This window comes from Carcharodon carcharias, chromosome 17 (assembly GCF_017639515.1).
Source record: "Carcharodon carcharias isolate sCarCar2 chromosome 17, sCarCar2.pri, whole genome shotgun sequence".
NCBI classification, from domain to species: domain Eukaryota; kingdom Metazoa; phylum Chordata; class Chondrichthyes; order Lamniformes; family Lamnidae; genus Carcharodon; species Carcharodon carcharias.
Genome location: NC_054483.1, coordinates 37,869,899 through 37,888,111, shown reverse-complemented (window position 1 = coordinate 37,888,111; position 18,213 = coordinate 37,869,899). Strand labels below are relative to the sequence as shown.

General features: G+C 46.8%; 1 protein-coding gene across 1 annotated transcript in view; it reads left to right on the top strand.

Annotated features, from left to right (window-relative positions):
- tacr2 (tachykinin receptor 2) overlaps positions 1–17,740 on the top strand; it is a 423,398-nt gene extending 405,658 nt beyond the window's left edge. Inside the window, exon 5 of the mRNA XM_041209480.1 lies at positions 16,788–17,740. Coding sequence (XP_041065414.1) covers positions 16,788–17,010 — 223 coding nt within the window. The 3' untranslated portion in view covers positions 17,011–17,740. The remainder of the gene's footprint in view (positions 1–16,787) is intronic.
- The last annotated feature ends 473 nt before the right edge of the window (positions 17,741–18,213 follow it).

The window sequence follows — 18,213 nt, the reverse complement described above, 5'->3', positions numbered from 1 at the left end:
ACAGGTGTTGGTGTGCACACTGACATGATGCGACAGGTAGTGGTGGGCCCACTGACAGGCAGGCGGACGTAGTGGCAGGCACACTTACAAGCAGCAACAGGCAGTTATGGTTATACTGACTGGCAGCAACAGGTGATGGTGTGCACACTGGCAGACAGGGACAGGTGGTGGTGGGTACACAGTCATGCAGCGACAGGTGGCGGTGGGTATACTGACAGGCAGGAACAGGTGGCGGTGAGTATACTGGCATTGGGACAGGTGGTGGTGGGCACACTGACAGGCAGCAACAGGTGGGGGTGAGTACAATGACAGGCAGCAACAGGTGATTGTGGGCACACTGACAGGCAGTGACATGTGGTGGTGGATATACTGACAGGCAGGAACAGGTGATGGTGTGCACACTGGCAGACAGGGACAGGTGGTGGTGGGTACACAGTCATGCAGCGACAGGTGGCGGTGGGTATACTGACAGGCAGGAACAGCTGGCGGTGAGTATACTGGCATTGGGACAGGTGGTGGTGGGCACACTGACAGGCAGCAACAGGTGGGGGTGAGTACAATGACAGGCAGCAACAGGTGATTGTGGGCACACTGACAGGCAGTGACATGTGGTGGTGGATATACTGACAGGCAGGAACAGGTGGTGGTGGGCACACTGACAGGCAGGAAAAGGTGGTAGTGGGCAGACCAACAAGCAGTGACAAGTTACGGTGGGTATACCCACAGGCAGAAACAGGTGGTAGTGGGCACACTGGCAGGCAGTGACAGATAGTTGTGGATATACTGACAGGCAGAAACTGTTGGTGGTTGGCACACAGACAGGAACAAGTGGTGCTGGATACAATGACAGGCAGCAACAGGTGGTTGTATGCACAGTAATGGACAAGGAGAAGTGGTGATGGGCACACTGACAGAAAGGGACAAGTAGTGTTGGGCACACTGAGAGGCAGTGACAGGTGATGGTAGGCACACTGGCAAGCAATGAGAAGTGGTTGTGGGTATACTGGCAGACAGGGACAGGTGGTGTTGGTACACCAACAGGCAAGGAAATATGATTGTGAGTACACTAATGGGTGTTGGTCAGTATACTGGCAGAAAGGGACAGGAGCTGGAGGGTACACTGACAGACTGGGCCAGGTGGTAGTGGGTATACTGATACAGGGACAGATGGTGGTGGGCACACAGACAGGCAGCAACAGGTGGAGGTGGGCACATTGGCAGGCAGTGATAGGTTGTTATGCATATACTGACTGGGGCAGGTGGTGGTGGGCTACTGGCAGAAAGCGACAGATGGTTGTGGATATGCTGACAGGCAGCAACAGTTGGTGGTGGGAACACTGGCAAGCAGTGACAAACAGTTGTGGATATATTGACTGGCAGCAACAGTTGGTGTTGGGAACAGTGACAGGCAGCAACAAATGATGGTAGGCACACTGACAGGCAGGGACAGGTGCTGGTTGGTACAATGACAGGCAGGGATGGCTGACAGTTGGTATACTGATAGACTGGGACAAGTGGTGGTGGGTACACTGACAGGCAGCAACAAATGGTGAATGGCATATTGACAGGTAGAAACAGGTGGTGGTGGATAGACTGACCGATAGGGACAAGTGGTGGGGAGCACACTAACAGTAAGAGACAGATGGTGGTGGCTAAACTGACAGGCAGTAACAGGTGGTGGTGGGCACACTGGCAGGCAGCGACAGGTGGTGGTGGGTATACTGACAGAGGGACAGGTGGTGGTGGGCACAGTGACAGGCGGCAACACATGGTGGTGGATATACTAACAGGCAGCAACATGGTGGTTGGCACACTGACAGGCAGTGACAAATTGTGGTGGGTATACTGACAGGCAGAAATAGGTGGTGGTGGGCACACTGGCAGGTAGTGACAGATGGTTGTGGGTACACTGAAAGGCAGCAACAGATTGTTGTGGATACACTGACAGCCATCAACAGTTGGTGATGGGAACAGTGACAAGTAGCAACAAATGATGGGCACACTGACAGGCAGGGACAGGTGGTGGTGTGCACACTGTCAGGCAGCAACAGGTGCTGGTTGGTACAATGACAGACAGGGACGGCTGACAGTTGTTATACTGACAGACTGGGACAAGTGCTGGTGGGTACACTGACAGGCAGCAACAAATGACGAACAAAAACAGAATTACCTGGAAAAATTCAGCAGTCTGGCAGCATCGGCAGAGAAGAAAAGAGTTGACGTTTCGAATCCTCATAAACCTTCTGTTGGGTCATGAGGACTCGAAACGTCAACTCTTTTCTTCTCTGCCGATGCTGCCAGACTGCTGAGTTTTTCCAGGTAATTCTGTTTTTGTTTTGGATTTCCAGCATCCGCAGTTTTTTTGTTTTTATTTTTAGCAACAAATGGTGAATGGCATATTGATAGGCAGAAACAGGTGGTGGTGGATACACTGACTGATAGGGACAAGTGGTGCTAGGCACACTGGTAGACAGGCACAGGTGTTGGTGGGCACAGTGACGGAGAGGGACAAGTGGTGGGGAGCACACTAACAGTAAGGGACATGTGGTGGGGGCTACACTGACAGCAGCAACAGGTGGTTGTGGATACACTGACAGCCAGCAACAGATAGTTGTGGATACACTGACAACCAGCAACAGTTGGTGTTGGGAACAGTGACAAACAGCAACAAATGGTGGTGGGCACACTGACAGGCAGGGACAGGTGGTGGTGGGCACACTGTCAGGACAGGTGGTGGTGGCCACACTGACAGGCAGCGATAGGTGGTTATGAGTATACTGCCTGGGGCAGGTGGTGCTAGGCCACTGATAGGCAGTGATAAGTGGTTGTGGGCACAGTGATGGACAGGGACAAGTGGTGGGGGGTACAATACAGTCAGGCACAGGTAGTGGTGGGCACACTACAGACAGAGACGGGTGGTGTTGGTATACTGACTGGCAAGGACAAATGGTGTTGGTTCACTGACTGACAATGGCGAGTGGTTGTGAGTACACTGACAGACAGCAAGAGTTGCTGGTGGGCACACTGACAGGCAGAGACAGGTGATGGTCGGTATACACTGACAGGGACAGATGATGGTGGGTACACTGACAGACGGGGCGGGTGGTGTTGGGCACAATTAGAGCAGCAACAGGTGATGGTGGCCACACTGGCAGATGGTGACAGGTGCTGGTGGGTAAACTGAAAGAGGGACAGGTGGTTCTGGGCACAATGACAGGCAGCAACAGGTGATTGTGGGCACACTGCCAGGGACAAGTAGTGGCGGGCACACTGACAGGCAGCAACATATGGTAGTGGATATACTGACAGGCAGCGACAAGTTGTGGTTGGTGCACGCACAGACAGGAACAAGTGGTGGTGGGCACAATAACAGGCAGTGACAGGAGATTGTGGGCACACTGTCAGGCGGCAACACATGGTGGTGGATATACTAACAGGCAGCAACAGGTGGTGGTTGGCACATTGACAGAGAGGGAATGGTGGTGGTGGACACACTGACAGGCAGCTACAAATTGTGGTGGGTATACTGACAGACAGAAATAGGCAGTGGTGGGCACACTGGCAGGCAGCGACAGATAGTTGTGTATACACTGACAGACAGCAGCAGTTGGTGGTGGGCACACTAAAATACAGGAACAGGTGGTGATGGGAACACTGACAGGCAGGGACAGGTGGTGGTGGGCACATAGACAGGCAGCAACAAATGGTGGTGGCAACACTGACCGGTGTTGACAGAAGTTTACAAAATTATGAGTAGCATGGACAGAGTAGATAGTCAGAAGCTTTTTCCCAGGGTGGAAGAGTCAATTACTAGGGGACATAGATTTAAGGTGAGAGAAGAAAACTATAGAGGAGATGTGCGGGGCAAGTTTTTTACGCAGAGGGTAGTGAGTTCTGGAATCCGCTGCCAGAGGAGGTGGTGGAAGCAGGTATGATAGTGATGTTTAAGAGGCAGCTTGACAAATACATGAATAAGATAGTTGGCGGGCAATATGATCGGCTCAGGCTTGGAGAGCCGAAGGGCCTGTTGCTGTGCTGTACTTTTCTTTATTCTTTGTTCTGACATGCAGCAACAGGTGATGGTGGGTACACTGACCAACAGGGACAAGTGGTGCTAGGCACATTGGTAAACATGGACAGTTGGTGGTGGGCACACTGACAGACAGGGCCAGGTTGCGGTGGGTACACCGGATGGCAGGGACAGGTGATGGTCGGTATACTGACAGACAGGGACTGATGGTGGTGGGTACACGGCCAGCCAGGCGAAGGTGGTGTTGGGCACACTGAGAGGCAGCAACCAGTGGTGGTGGCCACACAGGCAGACAGTGACAGGTACTGGTGGGTACACTGACAGGCAAGGACATGTGGTTGTGAGTACACTGACAGAAAACAATAGGTGCTGGTGGGCACACTGACAGGCAGGGTCAGGTGTGGTGGGTAGATTTACAGGCAGAGACAGGTGATGGCCAGTATACTGACAGGCAGCAACAGATGGTGATCGGCACACTGGCAGGCAGCGATAGGTTGTTATGGGTATACTGACCGGGGCAGGTGGTGGTGGGCACACTGAGAGGCAGCGACACATGGTGGTGAATATACTGACAGGCAATAACAGGTGATGGTGGGCACACTGACAGGCAGCAAGAGGTGCTTATTGACATATTGACAGACAGGGACAGCTGGTTGTAGGTGTACAGACAGACAGGGACTCACTGCCACGTGCCACTGCCTGTCAGTGTACCCACCACCACGGGTGGAGGTGAGTGTACTTACAGACTGGACAAGTGGTGGTGCATACACTGGCAGGCAGGGACAGGTGGCAGTGGGTACACTAACAGACAGGGACAGCTGACAGTTGGTATACTGGCGGAATAGGACAGGTGGTGGTGGGTACACCAACAGGCAGGGGCAGGTGGCTATGGGTACACTGCCTGTGATCCCTGCCTGTCATTGCACCGCCACCACCTGTCACTGATGGGCATAATGACAGGCAGTGACAGGTGGTGGCAGGTGCAATGACAGCCAGGGACCAGTGGTGGTGTGTACACTGACAGGCAGGGCCAGGTGGCAGTGGGTATACTATAGGCAAGGACGGGTGGTGGTGGGTGCACAGACAGGGAGAAGTGGTTCTGGGTACACTGACCGGCAGCGACAGTTGGTGGTGGGTATGCTGACTGTCAGGGCCAGGCAGTGGTGGGTATATTGACAGGCAGGTACAGGTGGTTGGGGGCACACTGACAGGCAGCGACAGGTGGTGGTGGGTATAATGATAGCAATGACAGGTACTGGCGGGTACACTGACAGTTGACAAAGGATGGTGGTGGGTACACTGATAAGTAGGGACAGGTGGTGATGGGTATACTTACAGTTGGGCAGGTGGTGGTGGGTGCACTGACAGGCAGCAACAGGTGGTGGTGGGTACACAGGCAGTGACAGGTGGTGGCGGGTACACTGATGTGTAGGGACAGGTGGTGGTGGGTACACAGGCAGCAACAGATGGTGGTGGGTACACTAACAGGCTGAGACTGCTGGTTGTGGGTGCACTGACAAAGGGACAGGTGGTGGTGGGTACACAGACATGCAGGAACAGGTGGTGGTTGCTACACTGACAGGGTAATGTGGTGGTGGGTTTACTGACAAAGGGACAGGTAGTGGTGAGCACACTAACAGATTGTGATAGGTGGGGTGTCATAGAGTCATAGTCATAGCATTATAGAGTCAGAGAGGTTTACAGCACAGGAAAAGGCCCTTCGGCCCATCGATTCTGCGCCGGTCAAACAAGTACCTAACTATTCTAATCCCATTTTCCAGCACTAGGCCCATAGCCTTGTATGCCATGGCATCGCAAGTGCACATCCAAATACGTCTTAAATGTTATGAGTGTTTCTGCCTCTACCACCCTTTCAGGCACTGAGTTCCAGATTCCCACCACCCTCTGGGAGAAAAAACTGTTCCTCACATCCCCTCTAAACCTCTTGCTCCTTACCTTAAATCTGTACCCCCTGGTTATTGATCACTCCACCAAGGAGAAAGCGCCTTCCTGTCTATCATATCTATGCTCCTCATAATTGGGTGGGTACAATGACAGGCAGAAACAGGTGATGGTGGGCACACTGACAGGCAGCAACATGTGGTGGTGAATATACTGACAAGCAGCAATAGGTGCTAGTGGGTATACTGACAAGCAGGGACAGGTAGTATTTGCTATACTCACAGAGGGACAAGTGGTAGTGGGTACACCAACAGGCAGGAACTGGTGGTTGTGGGTGCACTGACAGAGGGACAGGTAGTGGTGGGCACACAGATAGACAGCAACAGATGGTGGTGGGTACACTGACAGAAAGGGTCAGGTGTTAATGGGCACACTGATAGACAGGTGCGTATACTGACACAGGGACACACGGTGGTGAATATACTAACAGGCAGCAACAGGTGGTGGTCGGCACACTGACAGAGGGAAAGGTGGTGATGGGCACACTGACAGACAGGAATAAGTGGTGGTGGGCACACTGACAGGCAGCAACAGGTGAAGCTGGGAACAATGACAGGCAGCACCAAATGGTGGTGGTCACACTGACAGGCAGGGACAGGTGGTGGTGGGTATACTGACAGGCAGTGACAGGTGGTGGTGGGTACACGGACAGGCAGGGGCAGGTGGTGTTGCGTACACTGAGAGGCAGCAACCAATGGTGGTGGCCACACTGGCAGACAGTGACAGGTACTGGTGGGTACACTGACAGGCAGGGACAAGCGGTAATGGGTACACTGACAGGCAGCAACGTGTGGTGGTGGATAGACTGACAAGCAGCAACAGGTGCTAGTGGGTCTACTGACAAGCAGGGACAGGTAGTATTTGGTATACTCACAGAGGGACAAGCGGTAGTGGGTACACTAACAGGCAGGAACTGGTGGTTGTGGGTGCACTGACAGAGGGACAGGTAGCGGTGGGCTCACAGATGGTTGTGGGTACACTGTCAGAAAGGGTCAGGTGTCAATGGGCACATTGACAGACAGGGACAGGTGGTAGTGCGTATACTGATACAGGGACACACGTTGGTGAATATACTAACAGGCAGCAACAGGTGGTGGTCGGCACACTGACAGAGGGAAAGGTGGTGATGGGCACACTGACAAGCAGCAACAAATTGTGGTGGGTACACTGACAGACAGAAACAGGTGGTGGTGGAGGCGACGGGTGCAGACAAATTGACTGAGCCAACAGTGGCGACAAGAACTTGTATTCGTATAATACGTTTAACACAGTCAAATGTCCCAAGATGCTTCACAGTGGCGTTACCAAATCAAATTTGATACCAGCCATGCACAGAGATACAATAGACGATCAAAAACCTGACTCAGTGCAATGGTGGCCTATAGGAGAAATGCAGGGCAGGGAGACAGAGATCTTTAGGAGTGAAATTCCAGAACTTGGGGCCTAGCAACTGAAAACACAGCCTCCAAAGTTGGAGCAATCAAAATCTGTGCAAGAGATCAGAATTGGAGAAGTGCAGCTATCCTGGAGGGTTATAGGGCTAGATGAGATTATAGAGACAGGGAGGGGGGATGCCATGGCCGGATTTGAAAACAAGGATAGATTTAAGTGTGAGGCGCTGCTGGACCAGGAGCCAATATCATTCTGTGAAGACAGGGGTGATTGGTGAAGTTAGGATATGGGTAGCAGAGATTTGGATGAGTTCAAATTTGTGGAGGGTGGGAAATGGGAGATTGGTCAAGAGTGCATTGGGGGAGATGGTGGTACAGTGGTAATGTCACTGGACTAGTAATCCAGAGGCCCAGGCTAATGCTCTGGGGATATGGAAGCTGGTGTAATTAAAATTCAATTAGTAAAAGGAATCTAAAATTGGTCTCAGTAATTGTGACCATGCCAACTATCATCAACCCATAAAAACTCATCTGGTTCACTAATGTCCTTTAGGGAAGGAAATCTGTCATCCTTCCCTGGTCTAGTCTACATGTGACTCTAGACCCACTGCAATGTGGTTGACTCTTGAAATGGCCTAGCAAATCATTCAGTTCAAGTGCAATGGAGGGGGTGGGCAACAAATGTTGGCCTTGCAGTGACACCCACATCGCATGAAACAATAAAGAAAAAATAGTCAAGTTTAAAGGTACCAAAGGTGAGGATGAGGGTTTCAGCAGTAGATGGACTGTGATGGGGCACAGTTGAGTGAAATCACAGAGGTCAATCTTTGGAACATAGTGGGTGTGCGATTGGAAGCTCTTCTGAGGGTCAAATCCAACAGTGAATTAAAAACAGAAAATGCTGAAAAAACTCAGCAGGTCTGACAGCATCTGTGGAGAGAGAAACAGGGTTAACATTTTGAGTCTGTATAACTCTTCTTCTGAGCTCTAAAGTACTAGTATTTTGCTTTAGCCAACATTCTGGTTCAGCCTCAGACAGCTGCCAGGGAAAGGAAAGGAGTTGGTTTTTGGGAACAGAGCTTGTGGTGGGTATCAAAGACAATGGCTTCAGTCTTTCCAATGTTTAGCTGAAGGAAGTTTTGCTCATTCAGTACTTCATGTTGGACTAGCAGTCTGTCAATTTAGAGCTAGAGAAGGGATTGAAAGAGGTGGTGGTGAGGTAGAGCTGGGTGTTGTCAGTGTGCATGTGGAAACTGATGCTATGTTTTTGGCTGATGTCACCAGGGGTCAGCATATAGATGGGAAATAGGAGGGGTCAAGGATAGATCCTTGGGGGACGCCAGAGGTAACAGTGCAGTAGCAGGAAGAGAAGCCATTGCAAGTGATTCTCTGGCTATGATTAGATAGATAAGAATGGAAGCAGGTGAGAGCAGTCCCACCCAGCTGGACATCAGTGAAGAGGTGTTGGAGGAGGATGGTGTGGGGTCAATCATGTCAAAGGCTGCAGACAGGTCGAGAAGAACAAAGAGGGAATGCTTTCCTTTGTCACAGTCACACAGGATGTCATTAGAGACTCTGATAAGAGCCATTTCTGTATTGTAATAGTGGAGGGAACCTGATCGGAGGGTTTCAAACATGGAATTCCAGGAAAGATGGGAACAGATTTGGGAGGTGACAACAGTTTTGAGGCCTTTGAGAGGAAAGGGAGGTTTGAGATGGGGTCAAGAGTGCTTTTTTCAGGAGGATCTGATCATGGTTGATGTGACAGTACTTGAGGAAAGAACTTTTAACAATATCAGCTAACATGGGGTTACAGCAGTTAGCAGTTTACTCAGGACAGGGCTGAAGGAGCAGGATGTGGGCAGACAGGCAGATGGGATGGGCAGGTGGGAAATTGAGGAGAGGCAGGCAGAGAAAGACAAACATTAATAGGCAAACACAGTCAATCAGATATGCAGGCCAAAAAACAGGCAGACTGACAGACAAATAGAAGCCAGGCACAGGGAGACAGATAGACAGCAGGTAGACTGACAAGCAGACAGGCATGTAGAGACAGGCAGAGAGACTGTTACTTATCTTGTTTTATCATTTGGAGTGTTGGAGTAATGCATGTCCCTAATGTAGCTGAGTGCAGCACCAAAGAGGGGCACTGGCTATGTTTCAACACCATTCTTTCGTACCTGATATTGAATGGGGCAATGGAGGCACATGAGCAGGATCAGCTCACTGAGATACACAGCAGCCTGATCCAAAGGGGAAAATGCAGTTAGAAATAAAAGAATGAAAGACTGGAAATCACAAAGCATTCTCATGGGAATTCCATCCTCAAATATCAAATTCCCTGAGAGGCCAAAAGTCAGTCTATCCCAGCTTTAAATGTATTCAACGATATCAAGCAAAAAGCTAGAAAACCAGCTACACTAACCCAAAAAAATTTCCCCAATAATTGACCCAGACAAAAATGTACAACTATAGACCTGAGGTGATCTCTATCACAGAGATCAGTGGATAAGGGCACCTCCACTGACCAACACAGAACAGGACATGATTTCAGCCAAGACTGCAACCAGCTTCAGCATCCCTCGGTTAGAGAGAGGGGAATCAGCCAGTGTCATTGTGGAGGGAGAAATGGGACCCAACTCGAGGCTCATTTTTTCGCACATGAAGAAAGGCCAGTTGGGTGAGTTAATGAACAGAACTTCACTCTTGAATGACATTAAGCAGAAGAGAGGAGAAATTTCTGGTGTTGGTGTATGTGTCATTAACAGCCCAGTTGTAGGTGCAGTCTGCACTGGGATGCAGTAATAGTGAAACTCACATAACTAGGAACTTTCATTCCAATTGAGAGCACATGGAATTGGATAGAGATATTAGCATAGGTAGGGAATTAGGAGGTGAGAAACCAAGAGAAAGGATTATGGGTATGTACTCTTTAACTGGAAAGAACACAAGAACACAAGAAAGAGGAGCACGAGTAGACCATACAGTCCATTGAGCCTGCTCCACTATTCAATGGTTAATCATGGGATTCAACTCCATTTTCCCACCCATTCCCCATATTCCTTAATTCCCTGAGAGAACAAAAATCTGTCTATCCCACCCTTAAATGTATTCAATGATGGAACATCCACAACGCTCAGGAGTAGAGAATTCCAAACATTCACAATCATTTGAGTAATTTCTCCTCTTCTCAGTCCTATATGACAGGCCCCTTATCCTGAGACTGTGCCCGTGTTTTAGATTCTCTGACCAACGGAAACAATCTCTCAGCATCCACCCTATCAAACCCCTTCAGAATTTTGTAGGTTTCAATGAGATTGCATCATCTTCTAAACTCCAGAGAAAATAAGACCAATTTACTCTCATCTGAGGACAAACCCTCATCCCAGGTACCAATTTAGTGAATCTTCACTGTACTGCCTCCAATGCACATATATCCTTTCTTAAATGTGGAGACTAAAACTGCACATAGTCGAGGTGTGTCTCACCAAAACCCTGTACAACTGTAACAAGGCTTTATTTTTATACTCCAATCATCTTGCAGTAAAGGCCAACATGCCATTTGCTTTCCTAATTGCTTGTTGGACCTGCATTCTTATTTTCTGTGTTCCTTGTATGAGCACACTCAAGTCTCTCTGAACATCTTTTAAAAAAATGTTCTGCTTTTCTGTTGTTTGGACCAAAGTGAATAACTTTACACTTCCCCACATTATAATCCATCTCTCATCTTGTTGCCCACTTACCTTGCCTGTATCTCTTTGCAGCCTCTCTGTGTCCTCCCCACTGCTTACCTTCCCACCTAGCTTTGTATCATCAACAAACTTAGATACATTCCTCTCTGCCTTTTCATCTAAGTCATTAATATAGATTGTAATTAGCTGAGGCCTGGACACTGATCCTTGCAGCCTTCACTATTCACTGCCTGTCAACTTGAAAAAGCCCCGTTTATGGCCACTCTCTGTTTTTCATCAGTTAACCAATCCTCTATCCCCCTGACTATACTGTCTCCTGTCATTCCCACATTCCTCTTCGCTCCTCCCACTTGAATGGCATCCTTCACTATGGTAACATAGGCACTTTGCTCAACCATCTTGCATTCCTTCTCCTCATCCACACAGGTAGCAAACACTTCATGCCAGTTGGACAAAATCAGAGGCTGAAGCTCCTCCATCACTACATGGTGGTTCCCCATACCTGCCTGACTCACAGTCATACCCTCCTGTCCCTGACCATTGCCCAACTCTAAAGTTCTACCTAACGTAAGGGAAATGACTGCCTCCTGGAACAAAGTGTCTAGGTAACTTTTCCCCCTTCCTGATGCCCCGCAATGTCTGCAACTCAGACTCCGGCTCAACAACTCAGAGCCGAAGTTGTCTAAGCTGCAGACACTTGCTGCAGATATGGTTGTCTGGGATTGCAGTATGTTCCACAGATTCCCACATGCTGCAGTCATGGCACACTACCAGCCCTGCCGTTTCTGTCTAACCTTATTTATTTAATTAGTCAAATAGTTAATAATTTACACAGATAAAGTAATAGAAAGCTGCAATCACCTAGCTTGGAGACAATGAACGAAACTCAGCAACTACTGGAGGCTTAAAAATGCAGAAAAAGGGGCACCTCTCTGCCCCGAATTCCCACCTGAACCAAATTCCCAACTACACATTCTGTCGGTGTCTCACTCTGGCGTACTCTCATGTCTGTGCATCCCCTTATGCCGGGAATGTGACTAGCAGTGTCCCTCAGTGATCTGTGCAATGGGGTCTCATGATATTTATCAATGAATTAGATTAAGGAATAGAGAGCTCGATATCCATGTTTGCTAACAGCTGTATGTCTTGGCACAGCAAGGAGTGTAAATGACAGAAAGCTGTAAAGTGATATTCAGTAGTTAAAGCAGCAGCAGGTGGAGTTCAAGATAAGGAAGTTAGTGGTCATCCAGTTAACCTAAGAGGGATCAGAGAATTTTCTAAATGGTGAGAAACGAAGAAATGTGGAGGTGCAGTAAGATTTAGTGGCAGAAGTGCAGCAATTGTTAAAAACTAGTGGACAAATATAAAAAATAATGAAAAGGACTAATGGAATTAAGGGTGTATGACAGAAGGTGGACGTTATGTTACAGATTGCTAGTAAGAACCTGTCAGGAAGATTGCATACAATTCTGGACACCGGACCTCAGGAAGGATACATTGACCTTGGAAGGGCTGCAGCACCTGTATTAGAAGGGTTAAATTATAAGGACAGGTTGCATAGAATAGACTTGTATTCCTTTGAGGATAGAAGATTAAGGGATGATCTAATCAATGTGGTTAAGATGATTAAAGAATTTGATGGGCTAGGTATTCATTTATTTGTGCTTTGCCTGAAGGCAGGTCCTTGGCTCATTGATGATACATAGAAACATACATAGAAACTAGGAGCAGGAGTAGGCCACTCAGCCCTTCAAGCCTGCTCCACCATTCATTGTGATCATGGCTGATCATCCAACTCAATAGCCTGCTCTCACTTTCTCCCCATACCCTTTGATCCCTTTTGCCCCAAGAGCTATATCTAACTCCTTCTTGAAAACATACAATGTTTTAGCCTCAACTACTTTCAGTGGTAACGAATTCCACAGGCTCACCACTCTCTGGGTGAAGAAATTTCTCCTCATCTCAGTCTTTAATGGTCTACCCCATCTCCTCAGACTGTGACTCCTGGTTCTGGACTCCCCCACCATTGGGAACATCCTTCCTGCATCTACCCTGTCTAGTCCTGTTAGACTTTTATAGGTTTCTATGAAATCCCCCCTCATTCTTCTGAACTCCAGCAAATATAATCCTAACCGACTCAATCCCTCCTCATATGTCAGTCCTGCTATCCCAGGAATCAGTCTGGTAAACGTTCACTGCACTCCCTCTATAGCAAGTACATCCTCCCTCAGATACGGAAACCAAAACTGCACAATATATTCCAGGTGTGGTCTCACCAAAGCCCTGTATAATTGCAGAAAGACATCCCTGCTCCTGTACTCAAATCCTCTGGCTATGAAGGCCAACATACCACTTCCTTCTTTACAGCCTGCTGCACCTGCATTACCTTCAGCGATTGGTGTACAAGGACACCCAGGTCTTGTTGCACATTCCCCTCTCTCAATTTATAGCCATTATTTGCCTTCCTGTTTTTGCTACCAAAATGGATAACCTCACATTTATCCACATTACACTGCATCTGCCATGCATTTGCCCACTCACTCAGCTTGTCCAAATCACACTAAATCATCTCTACATCCTCCTCATAGCTCACCCTCCCACTCAGCTTTGTGTCATCTGCAAATTTGGAGATATTACATTTAGTTCCCTCATCTAAATCATTAATATATATTGTGAATAGCTGGGGTCCCAGCACCAATCTCTACGGTACCCGTTTATTGCTACTCTTTGTTTCCTGTCTGCCAACCAGTTTCCTGTCCATCTCAATATCCCCAATCCCATGTGCTTTAATTTTACACACCAATCTCTTATGTGGGACTTTGTCGAAAGCCTTCTGAAAGTCCAAATAAACCACATCCATTGACTCCCCTCATCAACTCTATTAGTTACATCCTTGAAAGGTTCCTGTAGATTTGTCGAGCATGATTTCCCTTTTGTAAATCCATGCTGACTGTCCAATTCTGCCACTGTTTTCCAATTGCTCAGCTATTAAATCTTTTATAAAGGACTCGAGAATTTTCCCCACTACCGACGTCAGGCTGACCGGTCTATAATTCCCTGTTTTCTCTCTACCTCCCTTTTTAAATAGTGGGGTTACATTAGCTACCCTCCAATCTGTAGGAACTGTTTCAGAGTCTATAGGATCTCGGAAGATGACCACCAATGCATCCACTATTTCTAGGGCCACTTCCTTAAGTACTCTGGGATGTAGAGTATCAGGCCTTGGAGATTTATCGGCCTTCAATCCCATCAATTTCTCCACACCATTTCCCTATTAATACTGATTTCTTTCAGTTCCTCCCTGTCAATAAACCTTATGTTCCCCAACATTTCTGGTATGTTATTTGTGTCCTCCTTTGTGAAGACAGAACCAAAGTATATATTTAGTTGGTCAGCCATTTCTTTGTTTCCCATTATAAATTCCCTATTTCTGACTGTAAGGGACCTACATTTGTTTTCACCAATTTTTTTTCTCTTCAAATACCTATAGAAACTTTTACAGTCAGTTTTTATGTTCCTCGCAAGCTTACTCTCATACTCTATTTTCCCCTTCTTAATCAATCCCTTGGTCCTCCTTTGCTGAATTCTAAACTGCTCCCACTCCTCAGGTCTGTTGTTTTTTTTGGCCAATTTGTATGCCTCTTCCTTGCATCTAATACTATCGCTAATTTCCCTTGTAAGCCATGGTTTGGCCACCTTTCCTGTTTTACTTTTGCGCCAGACAGAAATAAACAATTGTTGCAATTCACCCATGCGCTCTTTGAATGTTTGCCATTGCCTATCCACCGTCATCCCTTTAAGTAATGTTTCCCAATCCATCATAGCCAACTCACGCTTCATACTATCATAGTTTCCTTTATTAAGATTCAGAACCCTAGTCTCAGAATCAACTACATCACTCTCCATCTTGATGAAGAATTCTATCATATTGTGATCGCTCATCTCCAAGGGGCCTCGCACAACTAGATTGCCAATTATTCCTTTCTCATTACACAATACCCAGTCTAGGATGGCCTGTTCTCTAGTTGGTTCCTCAACGTATTGGTCCAGAAAACCATCCCGTATATACTCCAGGAATTCCTCCTCTGCGGTATTGTTACTAATTTGATTTGCCCAATCTATATGCAGATTAAAGTCACCCATAATTACAGATGTTCCTTTATTGCATGCATCTCTAATTTCATGTTTAAGACCATTCCCAACATCACCAATACAGTTTGGGTGCCTGTATACAACCCCCACTAACGTTTTTATGCCCTTAGTGTTTCGCAGCTCTACCCATACAGATTCCACATCATCAGAGCTAATATCTTTTCTCACTATTACGTTAATTTCCTCTTTAACCAGCAATGCAACTCCATTGCCTTTTCCGTTTTTTCTGTCCTTCCTAAATACTGAATAGCTCTGGATGTTCAGTTCCCATCCCTGGTCACCCTGCAGCCATGTCTCCATAATCCCGACTATATCATACCCGTTTACATCCATTTACATCTATATATGATGCTTTATGCTGAGGCGTTTTTGACTGCAGTGGCTTTGCTTTTGCCTTCCACTCTCAGGGGCAAGGTGAGGAGTCAGGTCCCAAGTCTACCTCAGCCATAATGGGAAATCGAACTCACGCTGTTGGTGTTATTCCAAACCACACACTAATCATCTAGTCAACTGAGCTATCCAGCCCCAGGGTAGACAGAGACTATTCTGATGAGACAACACAGAATGAGGGGCATAACCTTAAACTTAGAGCTAGGCTGTTCAGAGGTGATGTCAAGAAGCACTTCTGCGCACCAAGGGGAGTGGAAATCTGGAACTCTCCCTGAGAAAGTGACTGAAGTTTGGGAGGGGTGGGGCAGAGCTTGTCATTCAGCTGATTATTTCAAAACTGAGATTGATACATTTTTCTTGTATAAGTGTTATAGAACCAAGATGGGTAGATGAAGTTAAGAGACAGATAAGTCACGATCTAATTGATTGCAGGACAGGGTCTGAGGGCTGAATGGTCTGTTCCTAACATTCCTAACCCTCTTCTTACCAAATAAACTTTTCATGTTGTAAGCAGTGGTTAGTACGCAGAGTTCTGTGATGTTTCCCAATAATATTTTCCAATCCCAGGTACACAAGTTAAAAATCAGGAAGTTAGCAACACAGAAATTGCTCATTGTAAAAAGACCACAGCCCATCTAGATTATCCTCCACCATCTTGGTAGTCATATGATAAGACAATGGTTGAGTAGCTGACTAATCACAGAAATCAATCTCTCTTGATTATTCTACAGAACACTCAGACAAGAGCTGAACAGAACCCACCAGTGGTAGAAAGCTTTGGGAACCATTGGTCCAAAGTAACCTGTTCCTCCCAAGCATGCTTGTCATGTCTCAAATTACTCACATACTGTATATCAAATTAAGAGTAAGAAGCGATTTCAGAGAGGACTTCAAAGGACAATCAAGTTGTGGAATAAATTCCCAGTGAAGGAATTTTAATGGATGGTATAAATGAAATTGAGACAATTGTGAGACAGGATTGGGGTGTTAAGTGTTGATAACATTGTGATGTGTGGTTTCCTCTGGTTTAGTATTTCTACCAAATTCCTAGACCTGTTCAAGCATTGCATGAGAGGGGAGTTTCCCTGATAGTAAGTGTGATCAATAAAGGTGTAAAGTTGCTGGATCCCACATTACTTTATTAATCATTCTTCTGTTGTCATTTCCCAGATTTCGCATTGGATTTAAGAGAGCTTTCCGTTGCTGTCCTTTTGTACATATTAGTAGATATGATGAACAAGAGTTAACAACAGCAGCAAGTTTCCGAACAACCCGTAGCAGCACTCATACCACAAATAGAATGGAGACAATGGTGAATAGTCGCATCAATTCCAATTATGATGAAACCGAAGAGATAAAGGGAGAATTTGTCAGCTCTCAAACCATTCTTTGAAATGCATCTCATCCTGTATAGGATTGCTATTCCTTCAGAGACAAGGAGCAATATTGTGAGACACAGTTCCCACATGGACCCACACTTGTTTGAGTCAAGGAGAACCAAACATTGAGCCCAAGTTCCGAATTCACAAATCCTGGTTCCCAATTCTTTGATCCAGACTCCTGATTCTGTGATTCTGGTTCCTGAATCTTCCATTCTAGCTCCTAATTCTCCGATTCCAGTTCCTTTTCTCCAGTCCTGGCTCCTGATTCTCCAAAACTGGATCCCAATTTTTCGATCATGTCCTTCAATTCTCTAATCCAGTAATTTGGGCTCTCCACACTGCTGACCATATTGAACATTGTGCTAGAACTGGGCAGCTGAATGTGTAGGGAATTCACAGAGCCCCTTGCATTGTAACCTTCATTCGAGTGTCTACATTTTGAGGCTTTAACCTTACATTCTGTACATTCCTGAAGATGTGTAAATACAGAATAGAGAAAGAAAACAAAGACTTGCATTTACATGGTAACTTACATGACCTTAGAATGTCTGAAAGTGCTTTATTGCAATTGAGGTAATTTTGAGGTGTAGGCATCATTCTGGCTATATGCTTGTAATAAGAGTCTGTGCTTGAAGCAGTTTGAATTGTCTGTCTATTGGAAATGTGATTTATAATTAAAATCTATGTGCTAGTTTATTATAGAAAAGTAACTGTTGAAATGTAAGGTGAATCATATTTAAATTTACATTCAGTGATTCCATTTGCCATTGCTATTGTTTCAGTTTAACCTTGGAGTTTGGGTCATTTCAGAATGTAGAAGTCGATTAACAAAGTAGTTGATAAGGACTGTCACAGACAACAGAATCACATCATAATCCTATTTTCAACCCATCCTACATTAAAGAGGTTTCACACAGAGAACAAAACTTCAGAAATAACCACTCATATGGGGTGAATTTTATGCCCCCTCCCCACCACACCCGACGTATTTGAAGGCGGGGACATGTAAAATAAAGTGGGTGGCCAGCTACTGCTTTCCCGCCCTTCCCCATCACAGAGGCTGGGTAAGGTGTCAGGCAGCCTGCCCACCCTTAGACCAATAAGGCTCTTAAGTGAACGATTAAGGCCTTTAAGGGCCTAATTCTGCCTCTGTTGTAAGTTTGGTCTGCGGGGTAAGGTGGGAGCATGGCAAACAGCCTGTGAGCTTTCACTAC